Raw genomic sequence first — 24,846 nt, 5'->3', positions numbered from 1 at the left:
ATCTTCCGATATATAGTGACATCCTCAATTAAGTCACCCTCATATACATTAAGCTTAGCATTAACATCCAAAGATATAGAAATAGGTTTGCAATCAGCCATACTATATTTCTTCAACATATCCAACACATATTGTCTTTGTGACAATCATATACCCTTTGGAGTCTTGATTATCTCTACGCCGAGATAATAACACAACTTTTTCAAATCCCTAATCTTAAATTTAGTCTTGAGGAGACCCTTCACATGGTCAATCTTTGTCTCACTATCACCCACATTGATCAAATCACCCATATATATAGTAAAAACCATAATACTTGCGTCACTCTCATAGACGTAGAGTGAGTGATCAGCTTGTGCTTTGCAAAATCCAATGCTAACAAGGTACTTTATAATCTTGTCATGCCATGTCTTGGGTGCTTGTTTCAGACCATACAAGGCCTTATGAGGTCTACATATATAATTTGGATGATTCTCATCTACATAACAAGAGGTTACTCCACATAAACTTCCTCTTGCAACTCTGTGCAAGAAAGCATTCTTAACTTCCATTTGATGCATGATCCAACCTTTTGATGCAACCATTGCTATAATAGCCCTTATAGTGGTCATTTTAGCCATCGGAGCAAAAGTCTCCTTATAATCAATACCATGAGTTTGTGCATAATGTAAGTGATCTTCCTTCCGTGGATGGGTGGTAAATCCCTGATTACAACTTAATTACAGCAGCAAACAATAAATGCAAATCTGAAAATACAAATTAACCTACTGATCTTGGACAATGCACACTCGATTGGCCCCATAATTGGTGCCCCTTTCGGTATTTATTTAGCTTTATTGAAGAAAAAGTTGATTTACAATGGGATTCTCCCAATCCCTTTCGCAATCCAAACTCCCCTTGCTGTCCAAAGTGACCAGCAAGTCTTCAATCTGATTTGCCTCTTGATTTGGGCACTTAATTGGCCTTCACCCACTTCATAGATGATGGAAATGTCCCAAATTCAATGGCTGGCTAGTCCTCCACCTGTATTTAGTTGAAATTCACCTTCAGCCTTGAAAAGTCCAAGTCTTAGAGCTTTCAATTTTTAACGCGCTTTCCGAGATTGCTGCTAAACCCTAATTTTTGCTGTAAATTAGTGTTTACAGCAGAGAAATTTGCAATTTCTCAACCTCCAAGGGTCCAAATGCTAAGATCTTTAAAGCAAGGCTGTGAAATGGCTGGGAGATGAGAGAGAAAGCTGTAGAGAGAGAAAATTCAAAGTTTTGTCGCAAAGAATGATTGAAAATCAGTCAAATGCAGCTGCTGCCCTGCCACAACAGCTTGAAGATGCAAAGATTTGAAGAAAATCAGTCACTTACTGCTGCTGCCTTATCTCAATAGCTTGTAGATGCTGTCACCTGCGCTGTTGATTGGCTTTCTCTAGCCCCTAGCTGCCTCAGAAGGTCCTCCAATGGTTGGAAATCAGACCAACATCTCCCCCCTCTCTCTTGCAAGTTGAATACACTAAAAATGCCTCTCTCCAACCTCTAAAGACGTTTTTCAGTCTTACACGGGCATTTTTGACAAGTGGCAGCCTTCCCAAATGTTTTTTCCAACATTATCCATAATTCAATATTAATTTTCAGCCTTTAAATATTGAAAATTAATCTAATAATTATTTTGGTGCCTTGAAAAATAAGCTGACTAGCCGATAATTAAATTGGCCAAGCATCTTTCACTCCCGAGTGTCTCTGCGTCATCTTTGACCATCAGATTGGCGTTAGGTACCATTAAACGTCCCTTCTCTAGTGTCATCAAGTGACACTTATGGCCAAATAAACGAACTAGGCCAACAACTGGCACCAGATACCACCAAGTACCTATGCGGCATGAACATACATGTGTTAACAGTGTGTTCAGTACACAATGTTAGCTGATAGCATGTATGTGTTGTACATGTAGTGCCAAGTGTAAGTTCACTAGGTTAGCTGGAAGTATGTATGACATTCATGCAAACGAGGACGTTTGCGATTTCGGGAGAGAGGTATGTCACAAGACTGTGACAACTATTATCTTTTTGCTGATTTTTTAATTACTACTTTATTTGGTTTTTCTTTTTGGAAGGATCCCTCTTGAAATCTAAACGCCTGAGTTGCATGGCCAATATGTGAAACGGACAGGAATGTCCAGCGAGTCAAGACTGGACAATTAAGGTCCAATACAAGTCTGGAAGAGACTGATGGCACTGTAGATTGACAAGCCTGGAAGAGACTTGTGAAAGTGTATGTGGACAAGTGTGTTGAAGAACTAGCCTGGAAGAGACTAGTTCAAAGTGAAGATGGACAAATCTGCAAGAGATTAGTCCATGTGGGGTTATCAGTGGAAATTCACTTTCAGTTGAGCTACATTGCAAATTTGGATGTAGCCATAGTCTGTAAAGATGGTCAGAAGACTAGTGGGGATGCAATGGAAGCAGCTCCTAAAATTTAGGGAGTTACTATTTTTGCACCCCAGAATCTGTTCGCGACATTATTTTCTTTTTTGCACGAGGATTAATTCTCTGGTCTGTGCCGAGGTCAAATTTTGCACCAATCATAGAGAATTTTAGACCGAAAGGTTTAAACAGGAAAATTGTTACGTGTATGCCATGTGTCACAATTTGGGCATAAATTCCCAAAAGAGAGAGAGAGCAGCACAAAAACGAGTTTCAATGCATGAGGGGCAGATTGAAGCATGGAACTCATGGGGCTGAGGGCAGATTGCTGCAAATACATCAGCTATGGAGGGTACTTCTTCATCTCTGACTCATGTACTTCACAACATCTTTGTCATAACTGGTTTTGTCATATTTTATAAGTAAATAAGGACATGTCTTGCTCCTCCTAGGTCACTCTCTCCTTATCTGAGCAGATGGATTATGTACAGTGTTGTGGGCTGATCAGATGGATCATGTACAGTGTTGTGGGTTTATGCATAATTGCTGAGGCAAGAGCCTCTTGAACAGGTACAGGGTTTGCTAATTGCATTTCCAAGCAGATACTTGTGTGGAAAACGCTGTTTTCCTGAGATTTCTCGCGTGAAATCTTGTAGGATTCAAAGGGCAAGTGGCCCATAAGGTGCGGGAGCCCACTGGCTATGCACACAAGTGATTGGCAGGTAAAACAGGGCCCAAAACAGGAAATTACAGCCTGCTGTATATTTTTGCAGGTCTAGGTTTTTGAACATTTTTGGTGTCTATTTGCTCCAGAAGCTTCAAGGAAGGTCCAGGGACACTGTACATGTATTTTGGAGCAGTTTAAAGACAAAAACCAAAAAATTCAGCGTGCTGAATTTCTTACCAGGCACTTCATTGAGTGTGGTTAGGTGTATGGAGGCACCTATTGAGTAGGGATAATGACCAGATCAAGTTGTACTGCCGTTATGGTGTCCAAATCGGGTTGGAATTGTGTTTCTTTCTCCACTTTGTACAGGGACAGCTTGTAGGCAGGTTATTGTGGGATTATCCCTTTGTTAATGAATAAAGAAATACCGCAAGGGGCGCCTGGCTTAGGGGCCAACAGGGTGTCTGTGTCGCAACAGGAGCATTCTAGCTTCCTGTATTTCTTCTTGGTTCTGTGTCTTTAAGTTTAGGTAAAGTGGGTGACTGTGAATTGGGTGAAAGCATTTATATATTTTTGGTTGTACACTATCGCCCTTTCCAGTGAACAGGCCGGTTTCAACAACACCTAGAGCTTGAACACAGACGTCTAATACCATGTCAAAAGTGGGTGCAACAATGTAAGCATAGAAGGTTGTTGTAATGGACTGCACAACACAAGAGAAAAGAGAGAGCACAAGAACATTGTAAAGAGAGAACTCAGAAATATGCTTGGTAAATGGAATCCATATACCAAACATGAGATAGTCGTGTACAATAGTGAGTCATTGGTTGTATAGGCATTAGCATCGGCTTTCTCTCTCCAACAAGATTGGCTATATGGGCACTGGCACCAGCTTCCTCTCTCGAACAAGACTTGCTCTGGAAATATTGCAAGTGATAAAATGACCGAGGAGGAGGGAGCCACTGACTAAATAGCCAAAAAATATGCCAATATCTGGATCAAGTTGGACAAAAAATAAAATAATAATAAATGCTAGTCAGCCATAAAATAATGACAAAGAAATAATAAAAATAGGCACCAAAAAAATACATGAATAACGTCTTGTGCCCAACCCACTAAATCACACTCACACTCACTCATGAGTAGACTAATCTACTAACCTTATGGAAATGAAATCATGCTCTTAATGTGATGAATACAAGTGACCTCAACCAATGAACTAATCTCTACATAATCATGAATAACTCTATTGTTAGTAGTCATGTTTGTCATGCTTTGTCTTCTCCTACCAATGACCCTTTAGTTTGAGTCAGATGGGAACATTAGGAACTCTGACAAGTTTGTCATGTGTTTTGATAGTGGAGGCAGCTCATTCTAGAGCATGCATTTCTTCTCCTAGTTGGATTTGTGTGCATTTCTTGCCATTTCTGGCACCTGTGCAGATGGCTATGATCTACCACATCGACATTTCCTGATTAGTGTTTAGGGTTTATTGCTGCCATATCAGCATTTTATGCAGGTCGGCCAGTATACGGCATATTTGGCTATATATAGCCACTTCCAGTTGGCTATCATTCATATTTTGTTTTGCAGGCTCCAACATACTTCAACATTTGGATACTCCATCTTCCGATGTTGCCATGATCTAGTGCCCTCATTGACACCTTGGGTTGCGTGCAGGGATTGACATCAGTCCTCCTTGTATTCATCTTTTCTTATTGTTCAATGCAGATTTCTCTTCTCTTTCTGCTTTCTCTTCTCCTTTGCTTATCTCTTTGTGTTCATGATTCTCTTCCGTTGCGCACTCTCACATCTACATCATTGTGAATAACATCATCCTTGAAACGAAATGTAGCATGTGTGATTGAAGCCCATCTGGAAAGTAGCCAACAATATTTGAATATATTGCTATTGTGAGAGGAAAATTCCCCTTTTCCTTTTCCATCTCTCATGGCCAAGAAAGAAGTAGTGGAAGTCCTTCGTATTATGGATTTGGGCATCCATCTCCTCTTTGTTCATGGCCTTATCCAATTGGTTATCTTAATCGAGCAGGCCATCTTTACAAAGGATGCTATGTTAGGAGCCATTCTTTGGACAGGTTGTCAAGAGTGTAGGCTTCATCAGCTTCATTTTCCTTCTTTTGAGCAAGGTCATCTTCGTCATCTCCCCTTTGCCTCATCTATTAGGCTACCATCGATCCCGTAGGTTCCACCTGTTAGAGTGCAGCGATGCAGAAGCGTATGACTGGACTGAACATGAATGCAAAACACAGAGAGAAGAGAGAGAGAAAGGGATAGTAGAATGCTGATTGCTGAAGAACACTGAATACCGAAAATACAAGGGAAGAATATGTACAGGCCTGTGAGTATATCAGCCCTCTCAACCTGCGCTACTAAGTGTTGAACACCAAGGTTCTGTGGGGCCTACATAGGCTAGGTCCCTAGACCTGCCCACTGCGCGCGATCTTGTCCATTTTGCATGTAGTGCTACTTGGCATGACCTGGTGCCTGTCTGACTGCTCGTTGCTGCATGCCGAAGCTGGTGCCCGCCTTGGAGGTGCCTAGGCCCTAAATTGATAACACCCCTCCGAGATGTGGGATGTGGCATGAGGCTTGAGGATCTAGAATGCTGATGAAGAAGGGTCTGAGAAAGTGATTTGGTAAACAAGTCCATCAAATTATCCTCTATCTTAAAATACTCCACATCAAGAGTCCTGTCCAAGTTCTTCTCATGGGTGAAGTGATATTGGATCTCGATGTGCTTCATCCTCACATGAAATATTGGATTCCACACCAAGGCTATGCAACTCTCATTGTCACATAGAAGTTTCGTAGCTCGAGCTGTGAACGGCCAAGCTCACCTAACAATCTTGGAAGCCATAATGTCTCACAAGTGGTAGAAGATGCTGCTCCGTACTCCGCTTCTGTTGAAGATAGGGCAATAGTCGGTTGCTTCTTGCTACCCCAGATAGCACCCACATCTAGTTGGAAACAATAGTGTGTAGTCGAGCATAATTCCGCATTGTTGTTGCTCCAATTTCTTCATCAGCATCTGGCATGGAGTATTGGTGGTCTATCGCACTCAAGCTCCATTCTAGAGAATGATACCACAACTCTCCCTCACTCCATTCCAGGAGAGAAAATGGCTATTAGACAGCCCTTTGCTCCTTGGGCATTAAATGTATTCACCTCACATACTTGGTTTGTTAATTGAGTCTTGATTCAGCTTTGATCATTCATTCTCCTTCTCCTCCATTTGAGTTTTGTCTAAGTTCATAGTGTTAGTAGTGTTCATACACAATTACATTTTGTGTTTTCTCTGCAAACCTTGGTGTATCCTCACTATGACATTTGATCTAAATCTCTCTTTTTTGACCTTGGTTTTTAAGATCATGTGTCTTATATCAAGGAGATATGAAATGTGTTTGGATGCTTCAAGTTGTGGGTGGATATGGCTGAAAACTCATGTGGGTTTTAAGTGGTTCCTTTTTTTTGGGTTTTGAGGGGGGGGCAGGGGGGTGTAAGAGGGAATAACTTTATCCTAAGTTTGATGCATTGCTGTCTTGTCCAAATATCATATTTAATGCATTATGCATTCACACTCAGAAAAATGTTTTTGCTGGCACAATAGCTGTTCTTGTTTGGAAATGGTGATGTGCAAAATGGAAGAAAGATTTGGTAAACAAATTTTTGTCGGACACTGTTAGGTCTGCTGCACAGGGCCACGTGGTGACCGCCCATGTATATTGGACAAATAATTCCACTCTTTAAGTTTGGCAACAGCTAACTAGACCTGGACTTGTGAAACTGCATATAGGTATTCATTTGAGGGTCCTGGTGGTTCTTTAAAAAAAAATTCTTAGCTTCATCAATGGGCTGCTTTAATGCGATAACAGGATTAGATACTCAGCATGCAATGCCTTAGTTGGGCAGATTATGCACAGCGTATGTATCGAGCATTGACAAGTAGTCTAATGTGCCTTAATTGTAAGCTAATTTCTGGGCTGCATTTCCCTGGAGGCTCCAGTGTTACCTTGCATGCTTTTATGGGCAGTGCTTGGGCAGGCTGTTAAAGCACCTAAGTGTCTCGGGGATTTTTTTTTTCTGGTGATGTATGCATTTCATGGCTCAACAAAAAACAACTGATTAAGGGCACCTCTAGCTGTGAGTGAGAAAGGGCGGTAGTTAGCCCTAATGTGGCATGCTTGAAGGTTGCAGCTGTCTTAAAATATAGACACAAATCCTTTCAGGAACAATTTGTCACAAGGACCGGTTTGATAACTATGCAGTTGTTGAAATTTCAGGTGCATTATCTTAGTGGCCCAATTAGAATCACTGATTTAGAAGGCAGACCTGCTCAACCTGGTGATCTGCTGAAGGTTGAGATTTGTAACATGGGGCCCCTTCCAGGTCATGAATGGGGCTACACTGCCATTTTTGATCGAGAAAATGGTGGTGGGTTTTTGACCGATCATTTTCCTGCTGCAGCTAAGGCTATTTGGTATTTAGAGGGCATCTATGCTTCTTCTCGGCATATTCCAGGTGTTTATACTAGTCCAGTGTTATGTGTGAAACTCAATGGGTAACTTTTGTTTTGCAAAAATCCTCTTCTCAGAATACTGGAATCTTTGCTCCATTGGTGAAGGCTTTTGTGTCTCCTTCAGGTGTGCGCTTTCCCGGAATCCCTCATCCTGGTCTCATTGGCACTGCACCCTCCAAAGAGCTTCTTGACATTTGGAATGACAGGGAGAGGGCATTGGTAGAGAGAGGTCTAGAGTCTTTCTCACTTGCCAAGGTCATGCATACACGGCCACTAGCTGCCTTGCCAACATCAAATGGGGCCCTTCTTGGGAAGGTTGGTTTACATGTTATGGAAAGCATGTGGTCTGGTTCCCCAGGAATTTGAGACCTTAATGGAAAAAATCTTGCCTGTTTGATATAAAAAATTTGAGATGGTTACTTCTACTAACTTCTTACCCTGCATGTGAAAATGAGACTTCTATTCTTATCATAGATTGAAAAAGGCACACCTGAGTGGGAGAGAATAGCAGCTGAGGCTGCAAGGACAATACCTGGCCGTGAGAATGGTGGCAACTGTGACATCAAAAACCTCAGCCGGGGATCGACGGTGTATTTACCAGTGTTTGTTGAAGGTGCTAATCTAAGCATGGGAGACATGCATTTTTCACAGGGTGATGGTGAAATAGCCTACTGTGGTGCAATTGAAATGAGTGGATTCTTGGAGCTCGAGTATGAATCTTGCAGCATCATGTTCACCCTCCATGTGTTAAACAGTTGCAGTTAGGCTTCTCTCTTTTAAACAGGCTAGTGTGATAAAAGTATTCTCATTTTTGTGAAATTAGATTAAGTGGGTTTTTTGTCTTTCCTTTCTTTTTTTTTCCCTGAGAAAGGGGGGGCGGGGGTATGGGAGCTATGTGGGCTTAGAAACTGCAAGCGCAGAGTCAAAGCCACAGTTTCATGCCCTTGAAATTGTGAGGCTCCTAAAACTCTGTGTCAGTACCCACAAACATATGAAACTAAAATGTTCTGTTGTGCACTTGACATTTCTTGTTTGAAGTGGTTGGTTTTCCACCTTGCTTATTTAAAGTCCCAGACTGGGTTGTATAATAGCTTCTTTCTTATATTAGAGCTATGAAGTATGAACATTCACATTGGGAGATTTTTTTGCAGATGTGAAATTCTTCGTAGTGGAATGGAACATTATCTTACACCATTTGGGCCAAGTAAGTTGAATGTAAATCCGATTTTTGAAATCGGGCCTATAGAGCCACGATTTTCAGAATGGTTAGTGTTTGAAGGGGTTAGTGTTGATGAGAAAGGGAGGCAACATTATCTTGATGCCACTGTGGCTTACAAGAGGGCAGTCCTCAATGCCATCGACTATCTAGCTAAATTTGGCTATACCAAGGAGCAGGTGGGGACCATTTCTGGAAAAAATTGTGTGCTGTGTGATAGATTTTTTATACTAGCTGTTTCAAGCACTCACATTTATCAATTTATAGGCATATATTCTTCTATCAGCTTGCCCATGTGAGGGCCGTGTCTCAGGTATTGTGGATACTCCAAATGCATGTGCAACACTTGCTATTCCAGTATCCATTTTTGATCAGGTATGCCTCATACACATTTTTGAGTTTCCACTTTCGACCTTCTAAAAACATGATATGTTTACTCCTTTCCTTCTATGGTAGTGTATATACATATCGTTAATGTATGTAATTGCCCAATTCAACAAGCGTGAACTAATAGAGGTGATGAAAGAGGACACTCCAATGTATATCTTCCAGACACATGGAATTGCTCTTAGATGGTGCTCTAGACCATTGAATTGGACACAACTCTCTTTCCAATTTTGTATTGAGTGACTTGAATGAGGGCGACTTGGAATTTTTCCCCTAAGAGAGACTAAGACAACTTTCAAGTGATAATCCAATTTCCTTACATCTTTGTTTTCATATCATCGCACATAGTTGCCAGCATGATTGACTGAAGATTTTTGAGCAGAAAAATCAGCCGACAAAGTTGCTTTTCTTTCTACAACATGATAGCATATATTCGTCATGGTGAGGCCCCTTGGTACATCTAAATAGTGAGATGCAAAGGCTATAGAGCAGTAGCAATTAATAGGCATGTTCTACATTGTCTTCTGTGTATCTCATGCTTGTCAGCCTCAGTCTGAGTCACATGAGTACTTTTTGAGCTCTATCACCATCTTAGTCTGTCCTTTATTCTTGTGTGTTTGTCTTCTTCATTTCAGGCACATTAGGTGGAGATTAGAGTGCATTTGCCACTTATCCACTTAAGGCTGTTCACACTACACACTTATGATCAGAGGAGTGCAATTTGTTTTTGGTCACATGGGCAGCTGGATTGCCAGTTTTGGCCAACACCATTCTTTTAGGCATCAGGACGGCCTATTCATGCATCCTATGCCTATTTATGGGCAGTCTAACATCCATGCCTCTATCATTCAGATCAGATCTAACGCGGATGTTCAATACCATGTCTGAAGTGGGTGCAATGATAGAAGCATGTAAACCTGCTGTAATAGACTGCACAACACAAGAAAGAAAGTGAGATTGCAAGGAAAGAGAACACTGCAAAGAGAGAACTCAGAAGACTACTTGAGAAATGGAATCCAGATACCAAGACATGAGATAGTCAAATACAATAGTGAGTCACCGGTTGAGTGGGCATTGGCATTGGCTTCCTCTCTCCAATAAGAACTGCAAGTAATTGAGTATGTTGACAATGATACAGAGGAGGAAGCCCAACCTATAAATAGGCAAATGACGAGATTAGGTCAGCTAGCATCTAGAGGCCTTAAAATATAGATTGGCTACCCAAGAAATGCATAAAATAACTAGTCGCCCATTAAATAATTGGGGCCAACTAATTCTCTCTAGAAAAGGAATGCATAGCCCAGGAAGGGATTGAAGCTCAACTGAGAGTGGAGTAGAGAGTGTAGAGTGTGAGAGCATGACACCGAATGCAGTAATCTGTAGTGTAAGGTGCGAGTACAAAGTACAACCATTCAACTTTAGGGTTGTAAGAGGGTGTTCTAAGTGCCCAAAATTGTGTAACATAGGCACATAAAATAAAGGGAATAAATCTGGCGGGAAAAACCTCTCGTACGAAGAGTAAAAAGTGCCCCAGTGTCCTACTGAAGATCACCGACACTCCTCTGTGAGCATAGGTGTGAGTGAAACCCAAGAAATCCCCTTGGAGCGAAAAGTGATTAAAATAGAAGGGTCATCCACCACAAGAGATCAAATTTAAAGCATTGCGAAATGCTTCAAATTTGTCACGAGGAAGAGCTTTGGTGAAGATGTCTGCCACATTACTAGTGGTAGGACAATAGACAAGGTTGATATCTCTTGCATGTAGCCTCTCTCTGACAAAGTGATAATGGATCTCAATGTGTTTCGTGCATGCATGAAACACTAGGTTCCGTGACACTGCAATGGTATTTTGATTGTCAGTGAACAAAGGAGTAGGTTCCGTGACAAATACATCCAGATCAGCTAGCAAGCGCCTAAGCTATGTGCATTCTACTGTGGTAGTGAAAGCTACCTTGTATTCAGCTTCACATGACGATGTGGCAACAGTGGATTGTTTCTTGCTAAGCCAAGAAATGCAAGATGAGCCACGAAAGAAACAATTGCCACTAGTGGAGTGACAAGAATCATAATCACTAGCCCAATTAGAATCACTGTAAGCGTGTAAGTGCAGTGGTTCCCTCTTGGCATAAAGCAATCCAAGAGTCCTAGTGCCCTACAAGTAATGGAAAACACGCTTGACAGCTTGTCAATGTGACATGCGTGGGTGATGCATATGTCTACTCAGGGCTGAAACTGCAAACTGTATGTCCAGTCTGGTGTTGCATAGGTAGATAAGGCATCCAACTGCTGGAGCATATGTGTGGATATCAAACAAGTCACTGTCATCATGCAATGACAACTTCAGTCTAGGTTCCATTGGTATACAAACTGGCTTGCAATCCTGTAAGCCAAACCTCTCAAGAAGTTTACCAATGTATCTCGATTGTGATAAACCAATGCCTTTAGCATCATGAATGAATTGAATGCCCAAGTAATAGTGCAAAGACCCTAAATCTGACATCTCAAAAGTTTGCTGTAAATTTTGTTTGAATGCTAAAATTTGATCAGCATGTGTCCCTGTAAGTAAAAGATCATCAACATATAGACAAATGATCAACAAGGATTCCCCCTCTTTACATACGTAAAGGATAGACTTTGATGAGCTGTTTATGAACCCTTGACTGAGTAAAAAGGCTTCAATCTTCGCATACCAAGCTGGAGGAGCTTGTTTCAAGTCATATCAAGCCTTTTTCAGCTTACAGACCAAGTGTTCGGATCCCTCAACTGCAAAACCAATGGGCTGCTGTACATACACTTCTTCATGAAGTTCCCCATGTAAAAATACAGTCTTTATATCTAGCTGATGCACAGTCCATCTATAATGGACAACGAAAGCAACCATAGGTCTAATGGTAGTCATGCGGGATATAGGAGCAAATGTCTCCTCATAGTCAATGCCTTTCTTCTGTGAATAGCCCTTGGCTACAAGTGTGGCTCTATATTTGTCAATGGATCCATCTGCATTCCTTTTTAGCTTATAGACCCATTTTGTTCCAATGACTTTCTTCCCAATAGCAAAGACACTAAATCCCATGTTTGATTCTTTATGATGGAATCAAACTCAGCTTGCATTGTTGCCATCCAATGCACACTATGTTGTGCATCCTCAAAACATTCAGGCTCCTCATCATCAATTGTATGTGCTGCCATAACAAACTCCATTGTATGTGCACCATCATGCATACGAGCTTGCCTTCTAGTACATCCAACAAAAGGAGCATCCAAATGACTCTTTCATAGACTGTAAATACCATCTAGGCATTTGTCTAGCCTCCTAACTGTGCACAAGCTCTTATTGAATTTCAGATTTAGCACCTTGCTGAATATTTAGATCAGCCATGGGCTGATTTTCTGCATTATCCAATGGAGTAGCTACTTGAACATTAAGTTCACTTGCTGAAACTCCAGTTGTATCACCAAATGAAATGGGCAGCAACCCTTCAAATACATCATTGGCAGCCTGATATGCATCAAAACCATCAAGGGATAATTCTAAATTTTCATCGAAAACCACATCCCTACTGACAAATACCTTTTTAGAGATGGGATCATATATCTATATCCTTTGCTCTCATTGCTGTACCCCACAAAAATGCATTTGATAGCCTTGTTATACAACTTTTTTCTAAGTACCTTGGGAATGTGTGCATATGCAAGATACCCAAAAAGTACAAAAATCGCCCAACAGCAGGTTTTTGGCTGTTCCAAGCCTCAAAAGGTGTGATATTCTTTAATGCTTTGGTGGGGCATCTATTCAAGACGTGGCAAGCACATATAACTACTTCCATCCAAAAACTTTGTGGCAAGCTCTTTGTTTTCAGCATACATCTAGCCATCTTCATGAGTGACCGATTTTTCTTCTCTGCAACCCCATTGTGTTGTGGAGTGTAAGCTGTAGTGTATTGATGAACAATGCCCTTCTACTTTAAAAAAGAATTCAGCATAGAGGACATGTATTCTCCCCCTCGGTCCGAACGAAGAGTCTTCACCCTACAGCCAGATTGGTTTTCAACAAGTGCTAGAAAAACCAAAAATGCATCATACACTTCTAACTTTTTTACTAAAGAGGAGACCCAACAAAAGTGAGTAAAGTCATCAATAAAAGTGATGAAATAGTAATAGCCACCCAATGACTTGGTCTGCATAGGGCCACATACATATGTAACATGGCAATGGCTCTAAAAGCAACATCATGGGGAAACGAAAACTGATGCATTTTTCCCAAAATACATCCCTCGTATAAGTGCTCAGGAGTTCTCTCCAAGAGAGGTAATCCATCAAGCATCTGTGTATGCTGCAAAAGCATCAAGCTACCATAGTTTACATGCCCCATGTGAGCATGCCATAACTCCGCTTGTAGCATAGTAGGAGTAAGAGTGGATGCTAAATAGGCCAACTGATCAATTGAAAGAGTATCCAACTCATATAACCCATGACATAGAGTGCCAATCAAAACCAAAGTCATGTGTTCCTTATCTCTCACCATGCATCAGTTATCATCAAAGGTGACCTACAAACCACACTGTGCCAAAGAAGAAATAGATAACAAATTCTTCTTTATACCTAGCACGAACAAGGCATTCTGTAAGTGGAGAATAGAGCCATCAATGGATGTCAGCACAATCTCCCTAATACCTCTAACAGGGTATGATACATTGTTGGCACACTGTACAGACTTGCCAACCGGGGCTGCAATAACAAAAGCAAATAAATCTCTACAAGATGTGATGTGCCTAGATGCACCACTGTCAAAAAACCATGTGTCTGCATCGTCAGTAGAGCTAAATGCTCTATCAGCCCAAGAAGAGTCATAATTGCATATATAAAAACAATAGTCTCTATTTGCAACAAAGGACGCTGACTCAGTAGTAGTGGAAGATGCATCAGAAACAAACATCCCCGACTCCTTCTCCTTGGCTATGCACTTTCTACACTCAGTGATGTATTGGTCTGGCTTCTTGCAATAGTGGCACTTAACCTTCTTGGCTTGTGTGCCCCCTTGTTTCTTATTGCCCTGTGAAGTGGCTGAAGTCCCAAAGCTCTGCGGAGTATTCTTTGCTTGCCTACCCTTGCCCTTTTGTGGTGCCATAAAAGCTTGCTCAGAGGCTATAACATCCACACTGCTGTTCTTTCGTGTCTGCTCCTTCTCTAAGAGCAAATTGACTAGCTGAAGGAAAGTAAGTGGTTGTGGGGCAATCCTCATGGTGAGGTTTAAGGCCGTATGAAAGGCCAAGTACGAGGGTGGCAATGAATTTAAGGTAGTAGATATCAACTGTGCATCTGAGTAAAACTCATCAACATTCATAAGCTGCTCATGCAAGTTGTGAATTGTATTTAGGTGATCTTGCATAGAATCATCCTCATCCATCTTCATTGTCTCAAGCTCTTTCTTCAAGAAAGAGATGCGGGTCTCATTCTTTCCAGCAAACATCTGCTTCAAGGTCAGCCAAGCTTCTCGTGAAGAAGTTGTAGACCGAATGTGAGGGATAATAGACCGTTGAACTGCCAATGCAATCGGCGACAAAGCTTGTGAATCCCGTGTATCCCATGCCTTTTGTGCTGCTGATCTCTAGGGAAGTGGCTGAGTTGGAGCAGGCTGAGTTGCTTCTTGTCCAGGTTTTCCTAGAGGAGTAGTAGTAGGAGCCACAACTCCGGGCCTAACTTCTTTACCGCTGACATAATCCCAAAGATTCTTCACAATTAGCACATTCTTCATCATGAAGGACCAGAGAATAGTTGTTAGCATCCAACCTATCCTCCTTGGAAGGTAAATGCATCATCTCCTTGATTTGCGAGGCCAAACAATGCTGATCAGAGAGCAAAAGAGCAATGTCTCAAGCTAGACCAACCTGTTAATCTTAGAATTTCCAGAAATTACAACAAGTATCTTGCTGTAATTAGTAAATTGAAGCACACTGTCAAAAATGTCTGAAATGCATGCAGTCCAAGGTGCAATAAATGCTCAGCAGCACTGTAGATGCAAAAGCCCCAATATTTATTGTCCCAAAATTCTCAAAATTAGTCTATTTCAGACTGGAGCTGTACTACATGTACCAATGTCTGCTCAATACCCAAAAGCCCCAAATTTCCTGACTGATTTGCCAAGAAATCTCTGCAATAATCGTGTCCGAGACACATATTGAACCTAATAGTGCCTGCTCGGGCAAAAGCCCCTTCCCCAAAAGTAAATCTGAATTCAAAATAAAAAAACTTGTACCTCCAATTTTGAGCTGATAAGCAGTAACTAGAGGTCAATGTGAAGGCCTGTGCTGGTGGTGCGCTGGAGACCAGAGGTCAATGTGGGTAGATGGGCGCAAGTTACAGGCGATGCCCAAATTGCAGGAGAGCAGGCAGGCGACGCAGCTGGACGAAGCGCAGGGCACAAGCTGCAGGGCGACGCAGCTGGTGGAGCTGCCGTGCAGATGGCTGACAAGCAAGCACTAGGATGGTGCTTGTGGAGGTGGCACTGGCTGACTAGGTGTGCAGATTGCAGGTCGAGGCTGAGGCGGCGACTCTGGTGTTGGTGGGCTCACGGGCGTCTGTTATAGGCTGCAGGGCGGCGCAGCTAGCGGAGCTTAGGAGATTACTGACGGGGTTGGGTGGCGCAGACTGCAGGCCGCTGATACAAGCCGGGGCAGCTGAGGGGACTCCAAGAGCAGATGGCAACCTCTGATGCAAACATCAACTGACCAGGTTAAGGCTAGAGCAGAGCTAAACACAGGGAGAGAAGATTGAGCTAAACACAGCTCTGATACCAACTATAAGAATAGGAAGGGAGAGAAGATTGAGCTAAAGGGAGAGAAGATTGACCCAACCTTGGATATATCTCGTGGGGGGCTTTTTGTTGGCAAGCAATTAGCCAGGGGCGTCACCTTTTGTATGAGGCTCGGATGCAGGATACATTTTTTCTCATTCAGGCTGGGTCTTGTGCAGTGGTCGGCTTGGAGGCTTTACCCAACCGCCAAGTATTGGAGCCCACAGCAAAGCGCTTAGAGGTATGGGAGATCATAGGGAGTCTTATAGGATGACACATTTGGAAGGCACGCTATCATGTGGTTTTTGGCGGGGAGTGCCTTTCAGTATATGCGACTTTGGACCTCCATCATCCACTCCCGCCACGGCCGTTGGGACTAGGTGCAAGGCGAGTCTCAAGCTTGTCAGAAGCTCCGTCTTCACTTTTTGCTCACTTGGGGGGGGCATGACTTGTTCTTCACGATATAAGCGGGCAGCCCCAAATGGCAATACACTCCCCCTACATGGCTTCTTGCCCCCATCCCCCCCAGACTGCCTTGAGAGGCTTGTGTACGTGATGGATTTGTGATTTGCATCAGCTCCAGCTAGTCTGTTGAGCATGTGCACTTCATTGTAATCAACCTTCTGTGTAATATAATTAGCCACATTTTACTTACAAAAAAAGGTTTCTTTCAAGAGGGGGTAAAATAAGAAACACGAGTTTTTTTATACAGGGATTTTTCATAGTTTTGACTAGGAAAAGAGGTTTTAAACCTCTATGGAACTCTCTCTTAAACAAAGAATGGCCAATTGAGCTTGAGTGATAATAGAGTCAATTAAGAATAATAAGTTACATATCCATGATCCATTATGGACTTGTCACTTATGTCAAAGTTAGTCTTTGGATAAGCTATACTATGGTTTAAAACTCAAACATTATGATTCATATATATCATACAAAGAAAATTGAAATAAAAATGTAAATAGCATATCTACAATATGGACTGAGTCAAGTTGCAACATCATGATTCTCATTTCAAAACAAACTAAGAAAATGTGAAAATCGAGAATGAGTTATGATATATCATAAATAACTCATAAATGAGACTAAAGTTGTATAATAATCAACTCTTAAGATAATAATAGATACTAGATTCACAAAGTCCAATAACTAAACAAAATCACAAAACAATTAGTCTCTCATCCAAAATCTTGAGCCCTTACGAGTCATTACACATCATCATCATCATGTTTCACATTGCCCAACAACTTTTGTTAAAAAAAAACCATGTTTTCGGTTCCAACTCAAAAAAAAAAAAAAACCCCACGTTTTTTACTCTAAAAAATGTTTCGTAAAATTCAAACTGAAAGAAACATGTTTCTTAGTTGCTATGAATTCAGTCATTGTATTTATTGAATATTTTGAACATTATATCTTCATCCACACTATCAAGATGACATGATTGTAAAAAGACACTTGGGCAAGTGAACAATTCATTTGTGAGGGCATTGTGTTGGTGGCATTGTTGCATAGCGTTTTGCATGAGCATGATCAAACTTGCATTGCCTCTTGCATAACTCTAGTGCATCGGCATTCTGTTCTATAAACATGCATTTGTGTGCATTTATCCCTTTTCGGTCTTTTTGAGTAATCGACGCTAGACTCACCATATTCACACCATTGCACATGGCAACTCCCTTGCTTGCTTAGCCTCACTAGCTTGATTTTTGACACACTTTTTTTTGCCTCTCCACATACCCCCCATATTTGTTGCACATTTCTCTAGTCTATTACTCCATCATTGATATCCAATAGTAATAGGGATAGCCTATTTATTTTATGAAAGCCCTTGGAACTGGTTACTTGTCTCCCATCCATTACTTAATCGACGGCCACTCCCCTTTTTGAAACAACGATTTTTTTAATTAAAAGTTCATTGTGATTCCATCTACCTTTGCAGGACTTGGTAGGCCACTGGGTAGCCGACGTACATCCTTTGTCTAATGCCTTGGCTTCTCTGGGGTGACCACTTGGACTCCCTTGGTAAGATAATCATTGCCTTTGTAGTCTTGGTAGGCCACTAGGCAGCCACCGTTCACCCTTTATCCGATGACCTAGCTAATTTAGGGTGGGATGCTTCTTCTTGTTGCCTCCTCCTGAACTTACATAAAAGATTTTGTAGAGCCGGATCCACAAGCTCCAATCTCCTTAAGACACTCTTCATGATCCACAACAAGTGGTGCTAACTCCTCCCAAAGAATAGTCTCCCATACCCGAGAGGTCAATAGACTCGGGTAGAAAATATTGTACTTGGGAGATGGTAGATGAGCAAGAATAATTATCACCATATTCTCTGAAGATATTGTCCAACCTAGGGATGCAAGCTCATCCTACATTTCCTTATTTGGTTAATGTGCTCCATCATAGGAGGGGAATCATCAAATGAGAGCATCCAAAGTTTCTTCTCTAGGGTGATGCGGTAGGCAAAGATCTTTCGATGGTAGAGAGAGGGTAACTTTGTCCACTCTTCTGTTGTAGTTCGAAGTCTGCACACATAGACGAGGACAAAATCCTGTAGCCTCATGAAAAGGACAAACCAGGCTCTAGAGTTGAGCTGATCTCATTGAGTGGCTTGGTCCATCACAGACCGATTCATGGATTCTCCACGAGATGGGGAATAGGGGTGGTAATAAAATTCCAAAGATCAAGGGTATCAAGGATGCACTCCACTTTACATGACCAAAGGGAATAGTTTGACCCATCCAGTCGATCTTCTTTGGGTAAGGAAGGAAGCATAGGCACTTGAAGGGCTGAAGGTAAGGACCAGGAAGGAAATATGGAGGAAAAAACAAGGGGTGGGGGGGATCTTCTCAACCTAACAGAGTGAGAACAAGACTCTGAATGTCGAACTTTTTGTTGCTCTTTGCGACAATTTGACTAGTGTGACTATCGATCAGAAGAAGAAGGGAGAAGCTCCTCTTCAGAATCATCAAAAGCATCAAATGGTAGTAATCCATCTCTGAAAACCTGCAAACACACTAGTAATCCATCAAATGGTAGTAATCCATATCTGAAAATCTGCAAACACACTAGGAAAATTTGTGTTTTGGTGTCGAGATGCCGAATGAAAAGAAAATCAGCTAAACCTTGCAAAAGGAAGTTATAGTTGCCCCACGCACTTGTAGATGGCCCAAACAATGTAGAAAATCTGCATTCTTTGCCATAGATCTGATCCAAAAAGCAAACTGAGAATGGTCTTCTCTTTGTAGAACCTCTAAGTCCTCACTTCAGCGATGATATTGTGTGATAGTGCGCAAAGGAAGAAGAAACACGAATAGGGAGAGAGAAGGGAAGAGAAGGACTGCAATGAAAGAGGAGAATGGAAGGAGAAAATATGCACTAGACTTTGAAAGAAAGCTGAATATAATGAGGACTGATCAGTCCCTACATGCGGCCCAAGGCATCAATGAGGATACTAGATCAGGCTGATGATGGAAGTCAGCACTAGAAGACGGAGAAGAGCATATATAGCATACATCAGAGTGTGCTGAAACTTGCAAGACAGAATGACCAGCCAATTGTGGGGGCTGAACATATATTGCAAAAATCAGCTAAATCTGGCCAACCTACTCCTATAGCATACATAAATACTAAACAAAACAATCAAACATATGCTGATTGCCAATAAACGATCAGGTCGCCCCATCTTGGCCAATATAAACGCAGTCCAAACTTGTAGAAAAAGCAATGCAGAGGCTAGAAACTACGCAGCCAATGTGGACATGCCTAAAACCTAACTGAAAAAGAAATGCACTAGAGCACTACAATGCATGCTCCTCTAGAAAGATTTGCCTCCTCTGTTAAAACACCTGATAGACTGAAGGTCATAGCTTCTAATATCCCCTTTTGACTCAAATTGAGGCTCATAGCCAAGAGGTGACTGTGCATGACAAACACAACTCCTAACATAGCCATCTATGCTTGGCCTCTCACTTGGAGGATTAATCACTCTAAAGTTGAAGTTTGGCAGATCTACATCAACATGAAGATTTTTTTCCATCACATTGGTTGGCGCGCTCCAAATGTTTTGTTGAAGTCTCACTACAAGAAGAAACTCTATGGTGTTCTTGCCATTGAGCATGGTCGCTCTCAACTTTGCTTGGTGGACTTCTATGGTGGAATGTCAAGCTCAACAAATGAGCATGGAGATTAAACAATAAGACTCAAATGAAGATACAAACCTCATGAAGATAATTGTTAGCAGATTAATCAATCCATGTGTGAGTCTAGTTGTGTTTCAATTGTTGGGTTTCACTCACGCCTACACTCACAGAGGAGTGTCGGTGATCTTCAATAAGACACTGGGGCACCTTTTACTCTCCGTACGAGAGGTTTTTTCCCCCAAATTTATTTCCTTTATTTTATGTGCCTATGTTACACAGTTTTGGGCACGTATTGTGTTTCACACACTTCAGGTGTGAACACCCTCTTACAACCCTAAGGTTTAAGGGTTGTGCTTTGTGCTTGCACCTTACACTTCAGATTATTATATTGGGTGTCATACTCTCACACTCGACACTATCTACTCCACTCTCAGCTGAGCTTCGATCCCTTCCTATTCTTATAGTTGGTATCAGAGCTGTGTTTAGCTCAATCTTCTCTCCCTGTGTTTAGCTCTGCTCTAGCCTTAACCTGGTCAGTTGATGTTTGCATCAGAGGTTGCCATCTGCTCTTGGAGTCCCCTCAGCTGCCCCGGCTTGTATCAGCGGCCTGCAGTCTGCGCCACCCAACCCCGTCAGTAATCTCCTAAGCTCCGCTAGCTGCGCCGCCCTGCAGCCTATAATAGACGCCCGTGAGCCCACCAACACCAGAGTCGCCGCCTCAGCCTCGACCTGCAACTGCACACCTAGTCAGCCAGTGCCACCTCCACAAGCACCATCCTAGTGCTTGCTTGTCAGCCATCTGCACGGCAGCTCCACCAGCTGCGTCGCCCTGCAGCTTGTGCCCTGCGCTTCGTCCAGCTGCGTCGCCTGCCTGCTCTCCTGCAATTTGGGCATCGCCTGTAACTTGCGCCCATCTACCCACATTGACCTCTGGTCTCCAGCGCACCACCAAGCCGACCACTGCACAAGACCCAGCCTGAATGAGAAAAAATGTATCTTGCATCCGAGCCTCATACAAAAGGTGACGGCCCTGGCTAATTGCTTGCCAACAAAAAGCCCCCCACGAGATATATCCAAGGTTGGGTGCCACACGGCAGAGAATATGGCAGGCTCCTCTCTATATGAGCTATGCCGCCTCGCATGACCAAAGGCAATGGCTCATACAAAAGGTAATGGCCTTGCTTGACTGCATGCTAGCCGAAAGTCTCCATGAGATACATCCAAGGCTGAGTGCCACATGACAGAGAATACGGCAAGCTCCTCCACACAAGCTGTGCCGCCTCGCATGACCAAAGGCAGTGCTTTGGAGTTTCCAAGTGCTGCTGTGGACAACACTTACAACCTCCATCCTGATGCATCTGAGCCAACCAACTCCCAACAGCTAGATCCCCATGTGCCAAAAGCCAAAGGAAATACGACACCCTTCTCGATCTCTAACAGTCCCATAGGCGACGCCAGAAAGTCCGACGGAAGGCATCCGTGATGCTATGCTCCGCCCAGTATCTAGTACGCAAAGGCTTGTATCAGAACATGATGGATTGGTAGACATGCCCAATAGACTAGTTGGAGCTTATGCAAATCACAAATCCATGTCCTCCTGCATTAGTACATGTTTACCAATCCTTGCTGTGTACTCCAAGAACCTCAATGGCTTCTTGGTGACTGCAGTGGCCGGTCATAGCCACCCTCCAGGGTCCCACTCCAGCTTATCAAGTGGCTTGCTCTTCCATATCCAAAGGCGCCACTCCCGAAACTCCTCCCAGGGCACATAAGGATCCAGTCACCAAGTCTTCCCCTGGAGTCTAACCATACGAATCCTCCTCCAAGGAAGGACAACTATCTCCTCATCCTGTTGCCCTTTGTCAAGAACCAAACACTCCCCATCTTGCACGGTGAAGAAAGTCCCGTAGGAGGCACCGCTCACTCTATTTGCCACTATAAAGGGATACTTGCCGATGGAGAATCTAGCAGCCTACACCTCACTAGGCTCCATCGGCTCTCAGATTTGGGGGTCTAGCCACTCCTAAGTCTCCTCACCTGAGCTTCTAGCCAACAACTTGATGCCCGTTGCAACACCTCTTGATTCGCCATCTTGTACATCTCCCGCCACATCATGATAGTACAAGTAGGGCCGGCCTCCCAGCCAGCCCACTGGATGTGGGGGCGCTCACCAATTTGTATCCCATCCCGATCTCTGACATGGGGGTTTCGGACCACTGGTTGGTGATCTAACTCCTCCTGGCATCTTGGGGGACCTCTGAACTAGGGCCTTGCGAAGGCCCTGCTACACTCGAAGTAAGCTGCGGAGGAAGGAAGATTTGGGTGGCGTGATTTGGGTAGTCGTGAAGATCCATCTCAAGGATGGCCTCCAACCACCGCCAAGTCTTGGTTTGCACTCTTGGAGACCCTCCTGCAGAAGGACCTTCCAAGTTTGCCCACCTAGTGTGAGACCATGGATCACTAGCTTGCCCAAAATGACCAAGCTTTGGAACTCTGGGTTGATGATCCCAAGCCCTCCCTCAGACCGATGCCAGATGATGGTCGCCCACGCCACCTTGGCTCGGGAATCCCTAGAATCATCTGAGCCAGCCCAGAGAAAATTCCGAACTAGGCGGCGAAGCTGAACCATACAAGATGAGGAGAAACACCAACAAGAGGCGATGTACCAAGCTGTCGCTAGGAGAACGTAGTTGATCACCAAGGCTCGGCTTGCTAAGGAAAGGCAGACAATGCTCCAGTAGGTCAGCTTTCGCCTAATAGAGTCAAGAACTGGAAGAAACTGTCGGGCAGGAGTGATGTCGAGTCCCACTTGGAACCCTAGATATCCGACGGTTTGTCCCCTACTCACCCATCTGAATCCCAAGTGGACATCCCACTCCGTGCTAGAGACCGGATCTGTAAGCTCTTTCGCTAGTTAATTTTCACTCCAATTGCAGTGTAAAATACCTACAGAGCTAGCCTCACTCTCTCCAACATTAGCTTATCATGCTCTACATAAAGAGCAGTATCATCTACATACTCTAAGTCCAACAACTCGGTCTCCTCCCTTACCCGAAGTCGAAGGCCACATAGCCCGCTCATACGTGAGCGGAGGAAGTAGAACATCACCTCCTTAAAGAGTAGGAACAGATACGGGGCAAGAGGGCATCTTTGCCTGACAAATCTCTCAAACCGAAACTCCTCTCCCCTCCTGCCAAGGAGAACTATGCTAGTGGCCGACCTGTAAAGTGTAGAAACCCCACATATCCATGCTTAGAGGAAGCCCAACCTCGCCATGGTGCCCTCTAAGAAGTCCCAGTCAACCCTGTCATCGGCCTTCTCGAAATCCAGGAGTAGTGCCAATCATTGACCACTGTGTTGAGCCCAATCGATTGCCTTGAAAGAAAGTGAAGACATTGTCTAGGATGCTCCTATTCTGAACAAAACCTGTCTGGGTGTCATGAATGATGTCTGGAAGCATGGGGCGGAGTCGACTTGTGATCATCTTGGCCAGTGCTTTATAGCCTAGTGACAACAAGGTGATTGGTCTCCACTGGGACAGCTCCAATTGGTCTCCCCCTTTGGGGAGGAGACTGACAAGACTTGTTGATAAACTCCCTGGCATCCATCCTGAGCTGAAAATCTCCTGAAAGGCCAGTAGTAGGGGTCCTTCACCACCTCCCAATAGGTAGTGAAGAAGGCCTTAGAAAGACCATCCTCTCCCGGGCATTTTTGCCCATCCTGTGCATGGATGGCCTCAGCTAGCTCCTTCTCTGTGAAGGGATCTAGGAGGGAGTGTCCCATCTCCTTTGTGACAAGGTACGGAATGCAATCCGAGACATGCTGTCTACAACGTTGTACTCTGGTTGAGACTGCCTCTTGCTGAAAAAGCTATCTATAGAAGTCAGTGGCAATCTCCATCACATGATTTGTGTTACAGGGAATCCTCCCGTACTGATCATGGAGGCCGCAAATCTGATCTCCCGAGGTGCGAGACTGATGCACCTGAAAAAACTCCCTGCACATCGTGTCCCCCTTCCGCGCCCAAAAGGCTACTGAGGTACAGAAGGAGAACTCAGAATGTATGTCCTCAAGACCGGCGAGGGCTGCCAGTGCATGCATCTCCTGCGTGTGGAAAGTGGGATCCCCTGGTGCCTCTTGTAGTAGTCTCTGAGTGGTTGCTAGGTCTCGCCGGAGTGCTCTCTCCTTCCAACTGTTGCTGCCTGGCCTGTAGGGCTGCCTCTTGGTAGATCCTACTCGACTTGGGTAAGACCTTTGCAACTTCCTCTGCAATCCGGTCCACCCTAGCCGATTCCCTAGTCCAGAGCTGCTTAATCTGCCTCCTCACCTCCTCTCTCCTGTAGATCGAGTCAGAGATCCGATAGGATCGTTTGTCAAGGGCTGAAGCGGGATCATCAAGTGAGGAGAACCGGGTAGTGATTAGACAAAGTGGTGCCAGCCAACTGCCCTACCTGGCCTCCTTGAGAGCACCCCCACTCTCCCACATAGAACTGGTCCAATTTCTCCAAAAGACCTCCGCCTAGCCGCCTATATTCCAAGAGAAGTCCAATGACCTCTCCCTCCTGTGAAAAACTGGGTCTTGCCAAGCATCATGTGCACCTATTGCGAGGAGAAAGACCTCCCGTGCCTCTTGCTCCTCCCCTGCCATACCTTGGTAATCTCTGCCTTTGCCATGCCAATCCTCTAAGG

The 24,846-nt window shown here is 43.5% G+C and overlaps 1 protein-coding gene across 2 annotated transcripts in view; it reads left to right on the top strand.

The window, feature by feature from the left end:
- LOC148036823 (uncharacterized) overlaps window positions 1-24,846 on the top strand; it is a 63,864-nt gene that overhangs the window by 15,199 nt on the left and 23,819 nt on the right. Inside the window, exons 2-7 of one of the 2 annotated variants that reach the window (XM_087675724.1) lie at window positions 7,384-7,621; window positions 7,744-7,934; window positions 8,094-8,329; window positions 8,771-8,823; window positions 8,899-9,014; window positions 9,103-9,210. In XM_087675724.1, coding sequence (XP_087531850.1) covers window positions 7,384-7,621; window positions 7,744-7,934; window positions 8,094-8,329; window positions 8,771-8,823; window positions 8,899-9,014; window positions 9,103-9,210 — 942 coding nt within the window. Of the gene's footprint in view, window positions 1-7,383; window positions 7,622-7,743; window positions 7,935-8,093; window positions 8,330-8,770; window positions 9,015-9,102; window positions 9,211-24,846 lie in introns of both variants that reach the window. The other variant, XM_087675723.1, reaches the window with a different exon arrangement.

Source organism: Lygodium microphyllum, chromosome 4 (assembly GCF_053477565.2).
Source record: "Lygodium microphyllum isolate KBCC chromosome 4, Lygodium_microphyllum_v1.1.10, whole genome shotgun sequence".
Classification (NCBI taxonomy): Eukaryota; Viridiplantae; Streptophyta; class Polypodiopsida; order Schizaeales; family Lygodiaceae; genus Lygodium; species Lygodium microphyllum.
Note: the sequence above shows the minus strand (reverse complement) of the source record. Positions and strands in the feature narration are given on the sequence as shown.